Raw genomic sequence first — 23,614 nt, 5'->3', positions numbered from 1 at the left:
AACTTGTGCACTCTGATGTTTGGGGACCTTCTCTTGTAGTTACTTCTTCTGGGATTAAGTGGTCTGTGACGTTTGTTGATGATTGCACTCGTATGACGTGGCTATATGTGTTAAAAAATAAAAGTGATGTTGGTATGGTATTTTGATCTTTTTCTCAGATGATTCAGACACAATACTCGTATGTGATTAAAGTTCTCCGTTCTGATAATGGTGGTGAGTATATTAATCTTGAGTTGTCGAAGTTTCTGTGTGATCAAGGCATTCTCCATGAAACAACATGTCCCCATACTCCACAGCAAAATGGGGTGGCTGAAAGGAAAAATTGCCATATCTTAGAAATGGCGCGTGTTTTACTTCTGGGGGCATCTGTTCCTAAGGTATTTTGGCCTGAAGCTGTCACTTATGTCGCCTACGTGATTAATCGTATGCCCTCTCGGGTGGTTGATTTTCGAACTCCTCTTCAAGTTCTCACTCAACATGTTCCAATGGTGTCTACTAATACTCTCACTCCTCGGGTTTTTGGGTGTGTGGCGTATGTGCATATTCAAAAGATTCATCGTACTAAGTTGGATCCATGTGCTCTCTGATGTGTGTTTGTTGGTTTTTCCTCTCACCAAAAAAGGTATAAATGTTATCACCCTGAGACTCGACATCTGTATGTTACCATGGATATGACTTTTTCTAAGTCGGAGTTGTTTTATGCTCCCGTATCTTCATCTTTAGATCATCAGGGGGATAGCACTAGTGGTGATCTGGAATGGTTGGATCTAGAGAGAAACACTATGGTAGAGATCACACCTGCCGTGCATAATAGGACTCAGGAAAATGATACTATAGCAGAGATCACTAGTGTTGTACATGATAGGAATGAGCCCGTTGCAGTACCATCAGAACAACCACGGCAGTCACTTGCCGAGAGCAGTATGGAGTCACGGCAACAACTTGCTAAGAGCAGTATGGAGTCACGACAACAACTTGCTGATTCTGCTGATGTACCCCCCTCTCTCTCTAGCTATACAGTGTTGCCTAATGAATCATGGAAACAACTTGATGATTCTGCTGATGTACCCTCTCTCTCTCTAGCTATACAGTGTTGCCTAATGAATCTTCTCTGAATATACCTGAGGTAAGTATTGTGGATGATTATGTAACTAATGCAAGTAATGATGTAAATACATATAAGCTGCCACCGAGACAAAATCGAGGTGTGCCACCTTACAGGTTTTCTCCGAAAGGTAAAGTGAAGTATCCAATAGCTAACTATGTCTCATGCAATGGTCTTGCACCAAAGCGCAAGACCTTGGTGGACAAAATGGAGTCTATTCGAGTACCAACCCGTGTGGAAGAGGCTCTAACTGATCCAAAATGGGCAAAAGCAATGGATGAGGAAATGTTGGCATTACAGAAGAATAATACCTGGGAGGTGACGTCTTTACCAAAAGGAAAAAAAAACAGTTGGATGTCGGTGGGTGTTTACTGTCAAATACAAAGCCGATGGATCAATAGATAGGTACAAAGCAAGGTTGGTAGCTAAAGGATACACCCAAACATATGGTGTAGATTATCAAGAAACGTTCTCTCCAGTTGCCAAGATGAATACGGTACGTGTTTTGATATCTTTAGCTGCTAATATGGACTGGCCATTAAAACAGTTTGATGTGAAAAATGCTTTACACCATGGGAACTTGGAGGAAGAAGTATATATGGATTTTCCTCCTGGGTACAATGTTGGTAGAAATATCGGAGTTTGTCGGTTGCGTAAGTCTCTTTATGGACTTAAGCAATCACCTCGTGCATGGTTTGATATGTTTACTCAAGTTATGAAAAAGATTGGGTATTATCAGAGTCATTATGATCATACATTGTTCGTTAAACGAAGACAGGGAAAAGCGACAGCCTTAATCATCTATGTAGATTACATGATTATCACTGGAGATGATTTTGATGAGATTTCAAAGTTACAGAGTAATCTTGCTGCTGAGTTTGAAATGAAGAACCTAGGGGATTTGAAGTATTTTCTTGTAGTTGAAGTTGCTCGATCTTCGAAAGGTATTTTCTTGTCATAACGTAAGTATGTTTTGCATTTGTTAAAGGAAACTGGTATGCTGGGATGTAAGCCAGTAGATACTCCTATTGTTGAAAAACATCATCTATGTTTGGATCCGAATCAGAAATCAGTTGATAAAGGAAGATATCAGAGACTTGTAGGGAGACTAATTTATTTAGCTCATACACGACCAAATATTGCCTGTGCAGTGAGTGTAGTGAGTCAATTTATGCATTCACCGAGTGTAGATCATATGGCTGCTGTTATACGTATCTTAGCATATTTGAAGTTTGCACTTGGAAAGGAGTTTTATATCGGAAGCATGGACATTTGAGGGTTGAGGGGTTCACAGATGCTGATTAGGCAGGAAGTGTGAGTGACAGACGGTCTACTTCAGGATATTTTACTTTTGTAGGAGGAAATTTGGTTACATGGCAAAGTAAAAAACAGAAGGTGGTATCGAGATCCTCAGCTGAGACCGAGTATAGAGGGATGGCTCGCGGCATTTGCGAGATTCTCTGGCTTCGAAAACTTCTTGAGGGGCTTGGGTTCAAGCCAAAGGAGACCATGAAACTATATTGTGATAATAAGTCAGCGAGAGATATAGCTGATAATCCGGTACAGCATGATAGGACAAAACATGTGGAAGTTGATCGACATTTTATTAAAGAGAAACTTGAGAGGAAGATTGTGTCAATACCATTTGTGAATTCAGAGGAGCAACTTGCAAATGTTCTAACTCATGCGGTATGTAGTCGAAAGTTTGATGACTCACTTGTCAAGTTGGGCATGTGTGATATCTACGCACCAACTTGAGGGGGAGAGTTAGTCGTGAGTCAATATTAGGAAAAAAGGGAATGTAAATACTAGGAGTCCTTTATTAGGTAGGTTTGTTTATAAGCTTTATTATTTGTTTCCTTGTTGAACAATGATTGTACATGTATATATTTCAAAAGAAGCAATACAAGAAATTATCCCGTAAAAGTTCTATTCTTTCTTCAATGTGGATTCAGTCTTATCTGCAGATAACTAGTTTTGCTTAATTTGCAAGCAAAATAAATGAATGAAGGATCATTGATTTCATTGTTGAAGAAATATGTGACGGTGCTCGTAACTGTTCTACTACGTTGATTTCAAGTTGAAAGTACTAACTCTCAGACAGAGTCGCAATACTGCAGAATTATGTTTCTCACTATTATTTTTCATAAGAAATCCCGACACTTTGCTTGATTTGTTTACATATTACAATTCTTTCTTATTTCTAATAAAAAGATGCAGTATGCAAACATACCTTCAGTACGATTGCAGCAAAGGTTGGAGTAAGCACACTTAGGTCTCTGTTTCTACTTGTATGGGGCAAACAAGACCGATGAGTTGTGGCCACCGAACCTAAATGGGTTAGACAATGCCACCTTAACGTCCAGTCTCTCTTTCTTTGGACCCACCAGTAGTTTTGTATCCTGCATTTACGCGCTGACAGAGTTAGTGGATTCCAAATACACTTTCATTGGACATTATATACCAGAAAAGGGTTACAAGGGAACGGAAGACAACGTACCACGCCCTCATCTGGGCTTTCCAGATTAATATTTGGATGTATCCACCCAGTTCTTATCGCCTACCCAAAAAGAAGATAACATGTCAAGAACTACACTTCAAGCCAAACAAACAAGAATTGTATTTGGTCTTACATATATGGTCTAAAAATAGTACACTTTTTCCAAGTCAAAGACATCACGTAAATTACCTGTACTGCTGTAACAGCTTCTACGGCACCAGATGCTCCCAGTAGGTGACCAATCATGGATTTTGTAGAGTTCACTCTCAACTGTAAAACGTAAAGATCTCATCGAACATAGAAATACAAAAAGAGTATGCATCAAATATATATACACATATATATACATACATATACATACATATAGATACATACATACATACATATATATATATATACATATGGTCGTACCCAGTGCATAAGGCTCCTGTTTTAAGCAGGGTCTGGGAGAGGTGAATGTCGGCTAGCCTTACCCCCATTTATGGAGAAGCTGCTCCCAAGTCTCGAACCCGAGACCTACCGCTCATGGGTGAAGGCACTTGCCATCGCACCAAGTGCGACCTCTATATATATATATATACATATACATATAAATATACATACATATATACATATATATACACATACATATATATGCATGGATACATATATGCATACATACATATACATATACATATATACATATATATATATATATATTATAATCTCACCAGATCCATTGCCAGCATGGCAGAACCCATATTTGGGGTTGCGAAAGGTACACAGAAAGGGTTCATCTTCTTATAGGAAACCTGTAAAGCTTCAATTGCATCATTGAAGATCTGTTCAATATCAAAATACAAAATGGATTTATCAAACATGACTGAAGCGATGAAAAACAAATCAGATCTTGTCCCAAAAGTAGATTTTGTGGATCATTGCGAGACTATCTGGCTCGGAATTTAATTTTTGTGAAAAGAATCTTTTGCGTTTACAAGATGTTTACTACAGGAGAGAGATACTGATACACTATCTTAAATTAACAAATAAAGAACATAAACAAGTCCAGTTCTGAAATCAAAGAAACTAGTTTTCGTGCATCTCCACCAAAAATGACATTTGGAAGATGTGACGTAACATTACAATCTCTAAACCAGCCTGCTAAAAACATCAAATTGAAGACAAACCAGTGGAAAGTGTACATAATATTAAGGCACAGAACATTGGGATTACCTTTATGCCACCCATTGCTGAGCCAATCAAAACCCCACATTTTGCTTTGTCTAACGTCTCCATGACTTCTTCTGTGATTCCAGCTTCTGCCAAGGCTTTCTTTCAAGCAGTAAGCAAATAAAGCATGAACTTATCCATTCTTCCAGAAAACTTTGGTGCTACTCATCTGTCCGTTGAGAAAGATCTCACCACGAATCCTCTTAAGAAAATAAAGAGAAGTAAGAACATAGTACATAGAAAACAACAATATGAAGGGAGGTTTAGTAAATTGGTCACCGTTGGAAACTTGGTACCATTAAAAGCTTCTATCTCACTAATGCCACTAACTCCCTTAAGCAAATTATTGTAGAAGACATCAGAATCATGACCGAGTGGGGTCGCCACACTCATTCCTGTCACAACCACCCGCCTCTGTCCTGTTAAAGGTTTCTTCTGTTTTGTTAATTCTTCAGTAGGTAAAGGGGCTGGATTTGGGAATTTAAGAGAAGGTTTTTCTTGTTTTGTTTTGTTTTGTTTGGAATGAGTGTATGTCCAAAGTCTACTTGTCGCTTAAAATGGTTGGAGCGCTCAAAAGTGTCTGAGAAGGTGATAAAGGTTCAGTGACAATGTCTCATCGTATGCTAAACTAGGATTTCGAACTGTAAATCCCAAATTTGTTGGCATTGGCCTCTTAAGGCCTCTATGTTTAGTTTTGGGCTTTTGTCTGGAATATTTCATCTCCTGCCATCTCAGAATCATGCTGTCATTTATGCCTCTTGGCACGTACCTGTTGTTGCGCAGATAATTGGGCTTTGGTTTGTACTTGAATCAATCTTGCCTTGGTGTTGCCCCAAGGGCGAGATTAGCGTAGCATTTGTTAGCCTACTTATTAACGTTTTCTTGGTAGAAACTAGGGCATCGGATTCACAATAGGAGTTGATCAATTTCAAGAGGCAAAGTGAGAAAAATGAAGGATAAGAACCTGGCTTTAGACAATGTAATGACAGAATGTTCACTTAGCCAACCTTAAGGTTCTGTTCTTGTGGATGTGTCTATAAAAAAAGTCTGGAAAATAGTGAACTGCACTTCACACAAACTACATAAAGGGCGCTTTTCGAACACAAACTACATAAAGGGTGCTTTTGGATGACGGCAAACCTATTATGCTTCATGTTTGGAGAAAGACCCCAAAAAACATGAACCGCTTGAGGAAACCAATCTAGTTTCAGAAGTTTCAACGGTGGCAAGCAAAATAAATGCAGCCTGAGGGAGCACAATAGTTTTGGAGGGCTCTGGTGTTGTAGTCATGGCATAAACCACTGGGTTTTATACACGGGCCTTGATGCTGCTTTCTGGTTTTACTGAACCGAATTTCTTTCGTGTCTTCTAGAAATACATAAGACCTTCATGCGGTAAAGTCTTACGTATGTTTTGAACCTTTTTTTTTATTAACATAATGAACTCTGATAACTGGTGTATGTCATACAAAGTAAAATATCGACTGTAAAGTTTATTGATCCTATGGTGGGACTTTTGGAAACCACCCTTACTTTTGAAGCATCTTATGGTTATTGCTCCGGTATGGTTTGGACTTTGAGAAAGAAACACAGTTTTACTTGAGTATAATTTACCCGTTTGGTTGAAGCCCAGCTGAACTTGTTGGATACTGTGGAAAGAGAAGCAGACAAGATTCTGAAGGTTTTTGTTTTTGTTTGACTTATTTCTTGAATAATTAACTTCAAGTTGTTTTTTTTTTTTTAAACGTGTTATAGTCATTAAATTGTTATACAACAACAAAGCCTTTTCCCACTAAGTGGGGTCGGCTATATGAATCCTAGAACGCCATTGTACTCGGTGTTGTGTAATGTCCTCCGTTAGATCCAAGTACTATAAGTCTTTTCCTAGGGTCTCTTCCAAAGTTTTCCTATGTCTTCCTCTACCCCTTCGGCCCTGAACCTCTATCCCATAGTCACATCTTCGAACCGGAGCGTCAGTAGGCCTTCTTTGCACATGTCCAAACCCATTTTGTATACATGTTGATACTTCACCGCCCAACATTCTGTGCCATACAGCATCGCCGGCCTTATTGTCGTCCTATAAAATTTTCCCTTGAGCTTCAGTGGCCTACGACGGTCACACAACACGCCGGATGCACTCTTCCACTTCATCCATCCAGCTTGTATTTTATGGTTGAGATCTCCATCTAATTCTCCGTTCTTTTGCAAGATAGATCCTAGGTAGCGAAAACGGTCGCTCTTTGGTATTACCTGATCTCCGATCCTTGCCCCTAACTCATTTTGGCCTCCATTTGCACTGAACTTGCACTCCATATATTCTGTCTTTGATCGGCTTAGGCGAAGACCTTTAGATTCCAACACTTCTCTCCAAAGGTTAAGCTTCGCATTTACCTCTCCTGAGTTTCATCTATCAACACTATATCATTTGCGAGAAGCATACACCAAGGAATATCATCTTGAATATGTCCTGTTAACTCATCCATTACCAACGCAAAAGGGTAAGGACTTAAGGATTGTTGATGCCCAAAATCAGTGAGAACTTTGGTACAACAGAAAGTATTAAGTTATTGCTCTGGTCATTAGTGTGGATAAGTATGTAAATGCATAGAGACAGGAAAGCAAACATAAGATGTACGTGGTTCACCCAGATTGGCTACGTCCACGGAGTAGATGAGTTCTCATTAATTGTGAAGGGTTTACACAAGTACATAGGTTCAAGCTCTCCTTTAATGAGTACAAATGAATGATTTAGTACAAATGACATTAGGAAATATTGTGGGAGAATGATCTCGTAATCACGAAACTTCTAAGTACCGAAGTGTGGTATCGTCTTCACTTGCCTTATCTGTCTCATAGGTAGATGTGGCATCTTCTCTGGAAGTACTCTTCCTCCATCCAAGGGTGGTATCTTTAACTGGTGGAGATGCACAAGGTAATGTATTAATTTCACTTGAAGCTTACTTGTAGTTTCAGGCTTAGTCAAGCGCGATACAAACCATGTAGTAGGAGTCCCCCAAGTTGCCGAGCTAGGAGATCTGCTGAAAGAGGTGACAGACAAGGTAAGCAATCAGTCCCAGATCATAAGTTTGATTTCGAGTTCCGGTTGATTGTTCTCATTCTCCCTATCTTGCAGGCAGCATGAAGGATAAAGAGAAGAAAAGGAGAATATATGATATGAGATACTTTTGCTTTTGAAAAAGTAACTTTCCACAGGCTTATTCTTGAACTGGGCTGGAGGGTTTTCTGGTTTCCTCTAGAGTATAAGGCCGACTGAAGAATTTGAGGGTCAAAACAAGTCCATCAAATCTAAAGTACGTTCGACCCTGCTGATATGAGATACTTTTGCTGTTGACCAAGTAATGGATGTTTCGGCACGTGTTCTGTTTCCACATGCTTCCTTGTATCTTTCTCACTTTCCCTATCGGTTCCTCAGGCAGATGTGGTATCTTCTCTAAAAGCATATGATGTTGAAGATGAGTACTCGAGAGCAATGCCAGGTAAGTAATCAGGTAAGGGGTTCCAGGCAGTCAGTTCTTGACTGGAAGCTTGATTCCAAGTGCAGACTGATTGCTCTCTTTCTCCTTGTCTTGCAGGTAAGAACAAGGCCAAAGGAAAAGACAGGGAAAAAGCATGATATGGGATACTTTTGCTTTTAACCCTGATGATATGAGATATTCTTGCTCTGGTGTAGCTTGTTTGCAAAGGTATTATCGGGGGGAAAGAAAGCTGAGTATTTCGGGAGGCTTCGTTGAGAGTTCCCTCTCAGATATGAGGAAGGGTTGAGCATTTTTGCAGGTCTGCCTGTTCGTTGAGGATGAAGGTCGACATATATAGGAGTCTCCCTAACAACAATTAGTAATGTTATTCCTTTACCCTACTTGGTCATAGCACGGTAGTGGGAGCTGCCAGCTTCACGTGTGTCAGAGCACTTTGAAAAAGTAGTCTGTGGTATCTGGAAAGCTGATGTTGCGTGTGAAGATTACAGACAAGCTTTATCCAAGAAGATCTGGCTCTTGAAGTTGAGAAAGCGGTGCCTCTTCGGTTTTCAAACAAGCAATCCTGTCGGGGATCTGGCTCTCGAGATTCGGAGAACGGTGCCTCTTCGATTTTTGAGAGAGCAATCCTGCTGGGAGTCTGGCTCTCGAGATTCGGAGAGCAGTGTCTCTTCGATTTTTTTAGAAAGTAATCATGTTGGAAGTCTGGCTCTCGAGATTCAGAGGACGATGCCTCTTCGATTTTGGAGCAAGTAATCTTGTTGGGAGTGTTTTCTTGAATGTGAGTAAAGGTAGGGCATGTTTGCTAGTCTACCTTGCCACGGAGCACAGAGGTTGACACACAAGGACTTTCCAATTATCCAGCAGTGATGCTGTTCCTTTACCCTTGTGGGTAATAATATGATAGTTAGACCTTCAAAATTTATCTGTCTAAACTTTGTTAATGTTGTTTCTTTGCTATTCTTTTACCCTTCTTGGTCATAGCGATGTAGTGGGAGCTGCAAGCTTCACGTGTCTAAACTTTGTCAGAGATCTTTGGCAAAGTTATCTGTGTACCCATGAGCTGATGGTGCGTGTGAAAAGTGGATGATTGAACAGTGAGATTCACATGCTTTCTACTTCACCAGAAATCTTCAACAGAATGTCCGTAATTTCAGTAAAGCTGAGTGTGCATGTGACAGGTGCTGACAAGGCTGAAAAAAGCAGGTACCTCTTCGATTTCTGAGATTGGCCCTCATGGTCTCTGAGCAACCCAACTTTTGAGAAAGCAAGCGCCTCTTCGATTTCTGAGATCGGCCTTCGTGGTCTTTGAGCAGCCCAACTTAGCTTTTGAGAAAGCAAACGCCTCTTCGATTTCTGAGATCGGCCCTCGTGGTCTCTGAGCAGCCCAGCTTTTGAGAAAGCAAACGCCTCTTCGATTTCTGGGCAGACGCCTCTTCAATTTCTGAAGCTCCGTCGAATGCAGATTTTTATAGAGGCTGACATTAAGTTTCAAAGCACACTTGAATCTTCACCGGTAGAAGCTCCCTTCTTGCACTTCTAAGATCTTGATTTGTCCGACCTCTTCTCTCTTCAACACCTTTGAAAATGTTTGGCCCCTCCGACCGTCGTTTTGACTTGAACCTTGTTGAAGAGGCAGCCACACCTTCTTCAGACAACATATGGCGCCCATCCTTCTTATCCCCTACTGGTCCTCTTACCGTTGGGGATTCCGTGATGAAGAATGATATGACCGCTGCGGTGGTGGCCAGGAACCTTCTCACTCCCAAAGATAACAGATTACTTTCCAAACGGTCTGATGAATTGGCTGTTAAGGATTCTCTGGCTCTAAGTGTTCAGTGTGCAGGTTCTGTGTCTAATATGGCCCAACGCCTATTTGCTTGAACTCGTCAAGTTGAATCATTGGCGGCTGAAGTGATGAGTCTCAAACAGGAGATTAAAGGGCTCAAACATGAGAATAAACAGTTGCACCGGCTCGTACATAACTATGCTACAAACATGAAGAGGAAGCTTGACCAGATGAAGGAATCTGATGGTCAGGTTTTACTTGATCATTAGCGGTTTGTGGGTTTGTTCCAAAGACATTTATTGCCTTCGTCTTCTAGGGCTTTACCGCATAATGAAGCTCCAAATGATCAACCTCTGATGCATCCTCCTTCTAGGGTTCTGTCCAGTACTGAGGCTCTGAATGATCCCCCTCCGGTGCCTTCTCTTTCTGGGGCTCTACCGACTGCTAAGACTTCTCCTAAGCAACCTTTGTGAAGGATCCCTCTTGTTTGTTTATTTTGACTCATGTATATGTACATATTTGTAACTTATCGGAGATATCAATAAATAAGCTTTGCTTCATTTCCAACGTATTGTGTTAAATACACCAAAGCCTTCTTCACTGAGTGGGGTCGGCTATATGAATCTTAGAACGCCATTGTGCTCGGTCATGTGTCATGTCATCCGTTAGATCCAAATACTCTAAGTCTTATCTTAGAGTCTCTTCCAAAGTTTTCCTAGGTCTTCCTCTACCCCTTCGGCCATGAACCTCTGTCCCGTAGTCGCATCTTCTAACCGGAGCATCAGTAGGCCTTCTTTGCACATGTCCAAACCACCGTAACCGATTTTCTCTCAACTTTCCTACAATTTCGGCTACTCCTACTTTACCTCAGATATCCTCATTCCTAATCTTATCCTTTCTCGTGTGCCCACTCATCTCCGCTACACCCATTTTGTGTACGTGTTGATACTTCACCGCCCAACATTCTGTGCCATACAGCATCGCCGGCCTTATTGCCGTCGTATAAAATTTTCCCTTGAGCTTCAGTGGCCTACGACGGTCACACAACACGCCGGATGCACTCTTCCACTTCATCCATCCAGCTTGTATTTTTTGGTTGAGATCTCCATCTAATTCTTCGTTCTTTTGCAAGATAAATCCTAGGTAGCGAAAACGGTCGCTCTTTGGTATTACCTGATCTCCGATCCTTGCCCCTAACTCATTTTGGCCTCCATTTGCACTGAACTTGCACTCCATATATTCTGTCTTTGATCGGCTTAGGCGAAGACCTTTAGATTCCAACACTTCTCTCCAAAGGTTAAGCTTCGCATTTACCCCTTCCTGAGTTTCATCTATCAACACTATATCGTCTGCAAAAAGCATACACCAAGGAATATCATCTTGAATATGTCCTGTTAACTCATCCATTACCAACGCAAAAAGGTAAGGACTTAAGGATGAGCCTTGATGTAATCCTACAGTTATGGGGAAGCTTTCGGTTTGTCCTTCATAAGTTCTTACGGCAGTCTTTGCTCCTTCATACATATCCTTTATAACTTGGATATATGCTACTCGTACTCCTTTCTTCTCTAAAATCCTCCAAAGAATGTCTCTTGGGACCCTATCATACGCTTTTTCCAAATCTAGAAAGACCATGTGTAAATCCTTTTTCCCATCTCTATATCTTTCCATCAATCTTCGTAAGAGATAGATTGCCTCCATGGTTGAGCGCCCTGGCATGAACCCGAATTGGTTGTCCGAAACCCGTGTCTCTTGCCTCAATTTATGCTCAATGACTCTCTTCCAGAGCTTCATTGTATGACACATTAGCTTAACACCCCTATAGTTCATGCAATTTTGTACGTCGCCCTTATTCTTGTAGATAGGCACCAAAGTGCTCTTTCGCCACTCATTTGGCATCTTCTTCGTTTTCAAAATCCTATTGAAAAGGTCAGTGAGCCATGCTATACCTGTCTCTCCCAAGACTTTCCACACTTCGATCAGTATATCGTCTAGGCCCACTGTTTTTCTATGCTTCATCTTCTTCAAAGCTACAACCACTTCTTCCTTCCTGATTCGACGATAAAAGGAGTAGTTTCTACACTCTTCTGAGTTACTCAACTCCCCTAAAGAAGTACTCATTTCATGTCCTTCATTGAAAAGATTATGAAAATAACCTCTCCATCTATCTTTGATCGCGTTCTCTGTAGCAAGAACTTTTCCATCCTCATCCTTGATGCACCTCACTTGGTTTAGGTCTCTTGTCTTCTTTTCCCTTGCTCTAGCTAGTTTATAGATATCCAACTTTCCTTCTTTGGTATCTAGTCGCTTATACATATCGTCATAAGCCGCTAACTTAGCTTCTCTCACAGGTTTCTTCGCCTCTTGCTTCGCTCTTCTATACCTTTCACCATTTTCATCGGTCATGTCCTTGTATAAGGCTTTACAACATTCCTTCTTAGCCTTCACCTTTGTTTGTACCTCCTCATTCCCCCACCAAGATTCCTTTTGGTGTGGAGCAAAGCCCTTGGACTCTCCTAATACCTCTTTTGCTACTTTTCGGATACAACTAGCCATAGAATCCCACCTTTGGCCAGCTTCCCCCTCTTTATCCCACCCACACTGGGTGATTACTTTCTCTTTGAAAATGACTTGTTTTTCTCCTTTTAGATTCCACCATCTAGTCCTTGGGCACTTCCAAGTCTTGTTCTTTTTTCTCACTCTTTTTATATGTACATCCATCACCAACAAGCGATGTTGATTAGCCAAGCTTTCTCCCAGTATAACTTTGCAATCCTTACAAGTTATACGATCCCCTTTCCTCATTAGAAGAAAATCTATTTGTGTTTTTGATGACCCACTCTTGTAGGTGATCACATGTTCTTCTCTCTTCTTAAAGAAGGTGTTGGCTAAGAAGAGATCATATGCCATTGCAAAATCCAAGATAGCTTCCCCATCCTCGTTTCTCTCCCCAAAACCATGGCCACCATGAAAACCTTCATAGTTGCCTGTCTCCTTGCCCACGTGTCCATTTAAATCTCCTCCTATAAATAACTTCTCCGTCTGGGCAATTCCTTGCACCAAGTCTCCAAGGTCTTCCCAAAATTTCTCCTTCGAACTTGTATCCAACCCTACTTGAGGTGCGTACGCACTAATCACATTGATGAGTTTTTGTCCTATTACAATCTTGATTGCCATGATTCTATCTCCTACCCTCTTGACATCTACAACATCTTGTGTCAAGGTCTTGTCCACGATGATGCCAACACCGTTTCTCGTTCTATTTGTGCCCGAATACCAAAGTTTAAACCCTAAGTTTTCTAAATCCTTTGCCTTAAGACCAACCCACTTAGTTTCTTGTAGGCACATAATATTTATCCTTCTCCTCACCATAACTTCCACTACTTCCATAGATTTTCCTGTTAAGGTTCCTATATTCCACGTTCCTAAACGCATTCTACTCTCTTGAACTCTACCCTTCTGTCCTAGCTTCTTCACCCTCCCCCGTCCAATAGAATCAAAGTACTTCTTTTGTGTGTCATGTGTAAAGTTGATAGGAGCATATGCTCCCAAACAACTTTGAGTGGAGTCGTTCGAAAAGAAGTTTCTATGGCCCTCTTGCTCATTTAACACTGCATCCGGGTGCCGATGGAGATACAGCGACCCTTGCTCACTTATCACTGTGCTCGGGCCACACAGCGCGCCACTTACGGGTGACGCCCTAGCCTTAGCGCGATTTCGTTCTGGATTCATTTTCATAAGGATTCGACGTAACTGTGGAGTGCCGGCTGTCGACTACCTGAGACCCTCCCCCTCCTCCTTTACCCGGGCTTGGGACCGGCAATGTAAGATAAACTTACACAGGCGGAGTTATAGTCATTAAATTGTTATGCCATATGAAAATCCTTAACTAGGATTTTGTTAAGTTTGATATCATAACCAATCTTATTTTTCTTGCAGACCTCCAAACTGAAATTGCAGGATGCAATCAAACAAACAGAAGAAACTCAGAAGTTCGCTAACGGATTGTGTCTCGAAGTACAAAGAATGTGTGCAGTCTAAACGTCTCAGAAACAGCTGCTTACTGGTTTTATACTCTCATGCTGAAAGTACCGTGATTTCATCTGATGGGTAATTAACTGCCATCTTAATTTATCATTTGAGCTTTGTTACTATTTTGATTAGTTCTACTAATCAGATGGTATTCTAAGTTTCTTAGAGTGACGTGTTTCCAAACGAGTATTGTATGAGAGCCGTATTTATAGTAAGTACAAAGTTTATGCCATTTTATGTAAACTATATATTTCATCGGATCGGATATCTTTGTTTGTTACTATTCTCATGAGTTATACTAATCAGATGATATACCCCTTAGAAAATCATCAATAAGATGAACTTTGGGCTTTTATTCTATTTTTAACAACAAAACTAAAACTAAATAGTTATTAAACAGCCTCACGCAAATCCACCGAGTCTCATATTCGATTGAGTTGTATCCATCAGGAAGTTATTACAAAACGTATTAACAGCGAAGTCCATAAGCTACAAAACGTGCTTTTAAGTTTCTCCGGTCCGTCACGTCCCTAATAGTGCAGATCCACACACACTGACCAAGAGGTGCTTCGTTTGATTAGCAAACCATTCGCATCTTTGTGAAAATATTGGAAGCATATCCCCTTCCCCAAACCACGTTCGTGGAAGCTAATGTTCTACCATGGCTTGAGAGCGTATATAGATCCAAACACTAACCAGTTCCTTTATATCACCTAACAATATCACTAGCTGAGTGGCCTTTTAACAAATGGATGGTTCAATAGCTGAGCCGCAGTGGGTCGGCTACAAGGGTCAACTTGTAAACATTTCAAAATGAAATCTTTTGCATCACTTGATAACCAATTAGGTGTTGAATTATAAGTCTCTAGCTGATTAAGTATTAGAAATAAGATGAGTTTTAATGTGTGTATTCATTTGAGCATATATGCCAAGTGTAAGGTTAAATGATGTAAGGCCATGAGTGCCATGTGGTGTTTGATCCATGTAATTAGGTTGATGAGTGACTAAGATTAAAAGTAGTGTTTAGTGTGGTCCTAAAGCTAAGGCCATCAGTTAAATGTAAAGCAGTGTGAGTGCTCATTTTTCTGAGTAGTACAAAATATTCCTCTGCAATATTTTTGCAGTAGAGAACAAGAAAGAAAAAAACTATTTTTCGGTTCATCTTCCATCTTTGCTTTTGCTTCTGTTCAGTATTCTAAAAACAAATCCAGCTAAATTAGAGTAACACTAACATGGCCTCAGAGCCTTGTTTCGATTAGATCTGGGCGTGTTTCTGTGAGCTCAAACGTCACCGTCTCTGGACTTGGTGAAGTTTGCCGGAGCTTATCTGTGATCTAAGAACTACGTGTTTCTGGGTTCACACAAGCTCACGATGGCTGGACCTGGGAGTGCTGAAGTGAGGACCCCGATCTTCTCCGGTGAGAACTACGAGTTCTGGAGAATCAAAATGGTTACCATTTTCAAGTCGTATGGACTGTGGAATCTGGTGGAAAAAGGGATTCCGGTTCCTGATTCGAAGAAGAAGGAAGCTAAGACTGATGAACATACAGAGGTTGATGTTGACGATGATGAGAAAATGGCTGCAATCTTCATGAAAGATGCAAAAGCTCTCGGAATCATTCAAAGCGCAGTCTCCGATCAGATTTTCCCTCGAATCGCAAACGCAGACTCAGCAAAAATGGCATGGGATCTGTTATATGGCGAATATCACGGTGGGGATCAGGTAAGATCTGTGAAACTCCAGAATCTTAGACGAGAATTTGAATACACTAGAATGCGTGATGATGAATCTTTGACTGGGTATCTTACTCGTTTAAATGATCTGATTAATCAAATGAAGACGTTTGGTGAAACTATGTCAAATGAGAGATTAGTTCAGAAGGTGTTAATCAGTCTCACTAAGATATATGATCCTATATGCTTAGTGATAGAAAACACTAAATGTTTAGAATCTGTTGAACTGCAAGAGGTATTAGCTATATTGAAGAGTCAAGAGCAGAGGTTTGATTTGCATTCCTCATATGCAACTGAGAGAGCATTTTCTTCTCTTACTGTTAGTTCAAAAGGGCAGAATCGAAGTTATGCTCAGTCTAGTACCTTTAAACCACAGAGAAATTGGAATCAAAAGGGCAAGAAATGGGAGTCAAAACCAAAGTTTCAGCAAAAATCATACACAAGTGTTGCACAGAATAGTACTTCCTCACAGGGTATGGGTCAAGAGAGTGTAAAACCTCAATGTAAGGTGTGTTCAAAGTTTCATTATGGTGAATGTAGGTATAAGGGGAAATCTAAGTGCTATAACTGTGACAGATTTGGGCACTGGGCAAAAGAATGTACTGTTGGAAAGTCTGTTCAAAAGGCAAACTGTGCCAGTCAAATGGAAGTAACAGGGAACTTGTTTTATGCAAATTGTGCAGTTGCTGAGACTAAGGTTAATGGAGATTGGTACATAGATAGCGGCTGCAGTAATCATATGACAGGAAATGTTGATCTTCTTGTTGATGTGAATACGAATGTTGCAGGGAAGGTTCAAATGCCAACAGGAGGATTAGTTAATGTGGCAGGAATTGGATCACTGGAAATTGAGACTAACAGAGGAAGAAAATACATTCGAGAAGTCATGTACCTACCTGGCTTGAAAGAGAATCTACTTAGTGTAGGACAAATGGATGAGCACGGATACTATCTTGTGTTTGGTGGAGGTATGTGTACTGTCTTTGATGGCCCTTCTCTGGAATGTCAAATTATCAGTGTAAAGATGAGAGGAAACAGATGCTATCCTCTATCTCTAAGTTCTGAAAAGCAACTTGTGTTGAAGCTCAGTTTTGCTAACTGTGCCCGGACTTGGCACAGAAGACTTGGCCACCTAAACTTTGGTGGAATCAAAAAATTGAAGGAGAAAGATATGGTTCATGGATTACCAGATCTAGAAGAGAATGATAGAGTCTGTGAAGGTTGTCAATATGGTAAACAGCACAGAGAAAGTTTCCCTAGTGGTCAAACACAAAGAGCTGGTGCTTCACTCGAATTGATCCATGTTGATCTATGTGGACCAATGAGGAATGAATCCACTGGAGGAAACAAATACTTTATGCTGCTTGTGGATGATGCAACACGAATGATCTGGGTATACTTTCTTAAATATAAATCTGAGGCCTTCTCCTGCTTCAAGAAATTCAAAGCAATGACTGAGTTACAAACTGGTTTAAGGGTGAAATGTCTGAGGAGTGACAGAGGAGGGGAGTTCTTGTCTACTGAGTTCAATCAGTTCTGTGATACAGAAGGCATTCAAAGGCAACTTTCTCTTGCATACACTCCACAGCAAAATGGAGTGGTGGAAAGGAAAAACAGAACCGTGGTTGAAATGGCTAAGTCTATGCTACACGATAAAGGAATGCCCTATTATATGTGGGCAGAAGCTGTGCATACTGCTGTGTACATTCTGAATCGATGTCCTACCAGGTCTCTTGATAACATAACCCCCTTTGAAGCTTACAGTGGAAGGAAACCGGGTATTGCACATTTGAAGATTTTTGGCTCAGTTTGTTATGTTCATATCCCAGCTGAATTAAGGCACAAATTAGAAGCTAAGAGTCTAAAGGGAGTTTTTATTGGCTATGCAAGGTGTGAGAAAGGTTATAGGGTCTTTGATCCATTTTCTAAAAGGGTAATACTGTCAAGAGACGTTGTGTTTGATGAAGATTCAAGTTGGAATTGGCAGGAAAGCACAGAGAAACATGTGTCTATGTTCAATTATGAAGGGCAGTCTGGTGAGTCACCAAGCAGTGCATTCACAGAGGTTGAGACCCCAACCTCTAATACTTTGCCATCTAGAAGTTTGACAGAAATAACAAGTGATACTGATAATGCACCGGTTACTCCTCAAGTCCAATCTACTGAATCCTCTAGTAGATCTTGTGAAAGTACAAGAGATTCACAAGTGATTGATCATACTCCATTAAAATGGAGAAGGCTGGATGATGTACTTGCTAAATGTAATCTGTGCATTATGGAACCAGAGAGATATGAAGATGCAAGTAAGGATGAATCTTGGATGAATGCTATGAAGGATGAGCTTTCAATGATTGAAAAAAATGCAACCTGGGAGTTAGTGGACAGGCCAAGTAACAAGCCTATAATTGGAGTAAAATGGGTGTTTAAAACCAAGCTCAACTTGGATGGAACTGTGCAAAAGAACAAGGCAAGGCTTGTTGCAAAGGGATATGCCCAGAAACCAGGAATAGATTACAACGAGACCTTTGCTCCTGTTGCCCGTTTAGATACAATCAGAACTCTTATAGCATTGGCTGCACAAAAGTGTTGGAAACTCTATCAACTTGATGTCAAATCGGCTTTTCTGAATGGTGTTCTAGAGGAGGAGGTTTATGTGGAGCAGCCTGATGGTTTTGTAGCTAAAGGGGAGGAAGACAGGGTATACAAACTTCACAAAGCCTTGTATGGTCTAAAACAGGCACCACGGGCCTGGTATGGAGAAATAGATACCTATTTCTCACAATGTGGTTTCACAAGAAGCTTAAGTGAACCAACACTGTACATCAAGACAGAAGAGGAAGGCATTTTGATTGTGTCGATCTATGTGGATGACATAATCTATACTGGGAGCAACAAACAAATGCTTGAAGAATTCAAGGAAGACATGAAACGAAAGTATGAGATGACTGATTTGGGCCTTCTACATCATTTTCTTGGAATGGGAATAATTCAGACCACTTCAAGCATTTTCATCCACCAAAAGAAATATGCAAGCTCTTTGTTAGACAAATTTGGTCTAAAAGAGTGCAAACCTGTGCTTACTCCATTAGTTGCAACTGAGAAGTTAACCACGAATGATGGAAGTGGTGCTGCAAGTGAAGAGTTATACAGAAGTTTTGTGGGAAGTCTCTTATATCTCACTGCAACCAGGCCTGATATTATGTATGCATCCAGTCTGTTAGCCAGATTTATGCACTGCCCTACCAGTAAGCATGTTGGAACTGCTAAAAGAGTGCTAAGATACATTAAGGGTACACTTGATTATGGTCTGGAATATGTGAAGGGTAAGAACTCAATGTTAATTGGGTTCTGTGACAGTGACTGGAGTGGATCAATTGAGGACAGTAAAAGTACTTCTGGTTATGCTTTCTCCTTTGGCAGTGGAGTATTCTCTTGGGCATCTGTGAAGCAAAATTGCGTTGCTCTTTCCACTGCAGAAGCAGAGTACATCAGTGCTTCAGAAGCAACTACTCAAGCCATTTGGTTGAGATTTGTGCTTGAAGACTTTGGTGAATTTCAAACCGAAGCCACTCCAGTGCACTGTGACAACACCTCAGCAATTGCAATCACCAAGAACTCTGTGTTTCATCAAAAGACCAAATACATTAACAGAAGATACCATTTCATCAAGGATGCACTGAAGGATGGTATCATTGATCTGGTGTACTGTCCAACTAATGAACAACTTGCTGATATCTTCACAAAACCTCTGCCTAAAGATCGGTTTAATTATCTCAGGAACATGCTAGGAGTGAAATCAGCTCAAGACTTAAAGGGGAGTGTTGAATTATAAGTCTCTAGCTGATTAAGTATTAGAAATAAGATGAGTTTTAATGTGTGTATTCATTTGAGCATATATGCCAAGTGTAAGGTTAAATGATGTAAGGCCATGAGTGCCATGTGGTGTTTGATCCATGTAATTAGGTTGATGAGTGACTAAGATTAAAAGTAGTGTTTAGTGTGGTCCTAAAGCTAAGGCCATCAGTTAAATGTAAAGCAGTGTGAGTGCTCATTTTTCTGAGTAGTACAAAATATTCCTCTGCAATATTTTTGCAGTAGAGAACAAGAAAGAAAAAAACTATTTTTCGGTTCATCTTCCATCTTTGCTTTTGCTTCTGTTCAGTATTCTAAAAACAAATCCAGCTAAATTAGAGTAACACTAACATTAGGAACTGGAGGAAGTTTACCGCTGCCAATCTGAAATAATGCTTGTGTCTGCCAATCATCACAAACAAGAATATGATTTTTGTCAGATTCCTAAATGACTCTACAGACGACAACTTAGTGATCTGCCTCGTCTATAAAATGTCTTAGCCTTCTCGCATGAGTGACGGTCCAAATTGATTAAGAAAACCAAGGTTACCCTAGTGCTAGTGGTCACTGATGTCTGAGAAGAAATAGCCGGATACAGGTTAAGGGGTAAACATAGGTCCATGACCCTTGATTAAGGATTCTAGTTACTTACATGGAAGAGTAAATAACATATTGTGAATAGGTAGCACAAAGGCTGAGTATAGGTAAGATGATCCGGGTAAAATCACACGGTGGGGGATGTGTGGCATGAGGTTGGCTCCTACGTCCAATGATCTAGGTCAAAATGTGATATGGGCATATTTTTATGCATTTTTTATCCTAAAGAAAAAGTAAAAGATTAGCATTTTATGTGCAGAAATGTTGAACATACCCATTCCAGGGGAAAGTACGGAGGCTGGCGGGTTAACATCTCTAATACAGTGCATCCAAGGCTCCATATGTCAGCTGCAAACCCATAGCCACCATTCATTTGATTAACAACCTACAATTTTACAGCGTACTGGTCAACAGATTAACTTAAAATCCATGAAACAGATAAGCATGCTCGGAGCAACTTATTCCCAATTATACTATTACAAGGTAAATGATGAAAATTAAGTTGTGTACATCAAAGAGTAACTACGTGGATAATCAGAACTAGATGAATTACTCCACATCATACTAGTTTTACTATGTAAAGGCAGCTGTTGAGATATCAATCCGATGTGTACAAACACACATTTACTGTAAAGAGAGGAGGCAAACCTCAGGGGCCATCCAATAAGCAGTCCCTTTGGAAGACTTCAATTCATTCAATTTGGTCACCTAGAAAAACAGAATGCCAATAAGGAATGATTCAGCATTGGAAATTCTATGAATATACATTTAGGAATTGTACCTTGGCTAACCCAAAGTCTGCAAGTTTCACAGATCCACTTGCATGTACCAATATATTAGCACATTTGATATCCCTGGAAAAAATAATCTCATAAATATAGATAATAAAAACAAATTTTAAACTTCTACAAGTTCAATATCAATATAAGGAACACGTAAGTCTAGAAAGCAGAAAAAATATGTCAAAGGGAATTATAAAAATGTAGGTTAAACAAGGATTGTTTGGTTCGTTATTGTTTACGTAGTTGTATCTTATCTCTGTTGGGGCCTATACGTTGTACTTTAATTACAGACAAGTATGTTGTTCCAGTCCCTCTATTCCTTGTAAATTTTCGTGTGTATGATACATATATAAAATATTTCACATTATAAGACGAGAGAGATTTTAATTCAGATAGGAGGAATTGGAAAATGCACCTCATGAGCATTACCAAGGTATGTGATAGGGATTTGTAAATGACTCCTTCCAAATAGTCATTTGCAAATTCCCCTATTTTGTCTTTTGTAATGCATTTCTAATTCCTCCTACCAAACATTTTGTGATCCATTTCCTCTTTATTTTGCCCAAATGCCTTGGAATTTGGAAGACCCTCACCCATTTTTCAAACCCTCCCTTATGTTCACAGTTTTGTCTACTAAGATTAGTATAGGACCATAGGTCAATGGTTCAATCCCTTCCAGTGTAACCACAAAAGACAGAAAAATCACAATACAAAAATTCCAGTACCAAAAGTACATTACCTGTGAAGCACACGACGTTTATGAAGATATGTCAACCCGCTTAGAATCTGCCTTGTATACCCAGAGACTTGAGAATCCTCTAAGTTATAGTTTTGATATAGCTTTACAAGTGAGCCTTTTGTTACAAGCTCAAGGAAGATATAGAGCTTAGTTTCATCCTGTAATAATATTACAATGAGCAACTAAGTGTACAAATCAGGAGAGTTGAATAAATATATTAAATTATAGTGAAATATAGCAAGCTACTTTATCTTATGATTGCAGCTTGAGTAGTTGCATTGGTCATCTCTTTAATTTATTGTCTTATGGTTCTACAAATACATGTACAGTTGTACACACATACAAGGACAAATACCTATGCACAAACTACAAAAAAACAAGAACAAATGCAAAAGGAAAAGATAAATCTCCCTCAATAAGTAGAAAGTTGTATTTCTAATAAACTGGCAGGAACCAAATAGAAATGCAAACCAAGAAAGAAAGAAAGAAAGAAAGAAGCACACCTTGTGTGTGCCCAGATATCGAACTATGTTGTCATGTTCAAACTGACTTAAAAGGGAAATCTCCTGTACAACAATAATCGTATTAGGAGAAAGAATGCTAAGGAATCCAGGAAACAGAATAGCATCTACTGAGTAAGAAAACACAATCAGAAGAACACTGTTTTTTTCGACCTGCTCAAGTTGGATAACGCTCTGCTTTCCCTGGCTCCCTTGGTCCAGTAAAGAAACCTCCTTTACAGCAAAAAAAATTCCATCACTGCAAAAGATCATTTGCAGCATGAGATAAACAGAGAGAGTGAGACCAACATGTTAATTTTGTTGAACAGAATAGGCCCAGTTTAATGCAATACCAACTTCACGTTCTCCATCCTTTTTCTAACCTTACAATTTCTTGCTAAGAAAATTCCAAACACTTTGAGTGGAAACACCTAAAGTAGAATGGAATGCTTACACTATGAAAAATAAAACTAGGAAATGGTAGGGATAAAGGTTTTCCAGACTACCTCAAAGTTTTATGGATACATTATGCAAAAGATTAAAAAGAAAGAAGTGAGTAAATGGATAGCAGTACACTAAACTAGGAAATTAGAAATGAGAATCATATAACCATGAATGGCGGTCCCTCTAGTTATGAAAGTGGTGGTAGTCTTGGTCCCTCTATTCGTTAGCACTAAGCACTTCAACGAATTCCCGGTCTCCTACCAAAGTACAGTTATTTCTTTTTCATTTTTGTTTCAAATTCAAAGTAACTTATTAGAGTTTGGAAATCAGCCTTTAAAGTAAGAGGCATTGGACCAAATATATGTGGTACTTTTATGCGAAAACGGAAACGAATTCTAACAAAGTACCTATATCAATGTCGTAGGTGAAAGCTAAAACAAACAATCTCAAACTAACACAAGAGATTTACGTGGTTCGGGGTAAAACCTACATTCACGAGCGAAGCACAGCGAGGAATTTCACTAAACAAACGGAGATTACAAAAGAGTGTTTAAACTCTCACAACCCAAGTCCCACAAATTACAAACCCTAAACCAAACGAGTACATAACTCAAACAAACGGAGAAGATTCTCCCAAATTGCTCTCTAACTCACAAACTCACAAATTGACTCTCACCAAATTGTCACACGAATGAGCCACACAAAATACACCAACCCTAATGTCCTATTTATAGTGCATTGGACTTAGGTTACAATAAGAATCCTAATAGGAAGTAAATTCAAACCCTAATCAAATAGGTAGTTAACAAAATCTCTCCACCAAGGAAACCAACCAAGA

At 39.9% G+C, this 23,614-nt stretch overlaps 2 protein-coding genes and 1 long non-coding RNA gene across 6 annotated transcripts in view; 1 reads left to right on the top strand and 2 right to left on the bottom strand.

Moving 5' to 3' along the window:
• Positions 1–14,293, top strand: part of LOC103453840 (uncharacterized) — a 111,571-nt gene extending 97,278 nt beyond the window's left edge. Inside the window, exon 8 of one of the 2 annotated variants that reach the window (XR_011572658.1) lies at positions 14,036–14,293. The gene's annotated coding sequence lies outside the window, so the exon portion shown is untranslated. The remainder of the gene's footprint in view (positions 1–14,035) is intronic. The other variant, XM_070807393.1, reaches the window with a different exon arrangement.
• LOC103451426 (uncharacterized) overlaps positions 1–23,614 on the bottom strand; it is a 102,770-nt gene that overhangs the window by 69,544 nt on the left and 9,612 nt on the right. Inside the window, exons 6-12 of one of the 3 annotated variants that reach the window (XM_070807382.1) lie at positions 22,507–22,591; positions 22,336–22,398; positions 21,833–21,990; positions 21,093–21,165; positions 20,960–21,019; positions 20,586–20,696; positions 20,088–20,116 (exon numbers count right to left, since the gene is read on the bottom strand). In XM_070807382.1, the coding sequence (XP_070663483.1) occupies positions 20,088–20,116; positions 20,586–20,696; positions 20,960–21,019; positions 21,093–21,165; positions 21,833–21,990; positions 22,336–22,398; positions 22,507–22,591 (579 nt within the window). The remainder of the gene's footprint in view (positions 1–20,087; positions 20,117–20,585; positions 20,697–20,959; positions 21,020–21,092; positions 21,166–21,832; positions 21,991–22,335; positions 22,399–22,506; positions 22,592–23,614) is intronic. The other 2 variants (XM_070807384.1, XM_070807386.1) reach the window with 2 other exon arrangements.
• On the bottom strand, positions 3,372–3,903 carry LOC139189149 (uncharacterized). The gene is made up of 3 exons (XR_011572722.1): positions 3,795–3,903; positions 3,606–3,665; positions 3,372–3,507 (listed from the first exon to the last, which is right to left on the bottom strand). It is a non-coding gene; the product is annotated as an uncharacterized lncRNA (long non-coding RNA).

Source organism: Malus domestica, chromosome 02, assembly GCF_042453785.1.
Source record: "Malus domestica chromosome 02, GDT2T_hap1".
NCBI classification, from domain to species: domain Eukaryota; kingdom Viridiplantae; phylum Streptophyta; class Magnoliopsida; order Rosales; family Rosaceae; genus Malus; species Malus domestica.
Note: the sequence above shows the minus strand (reverse complement) of the source record. Positions and strands in the feature narration are given on the sequence as shown.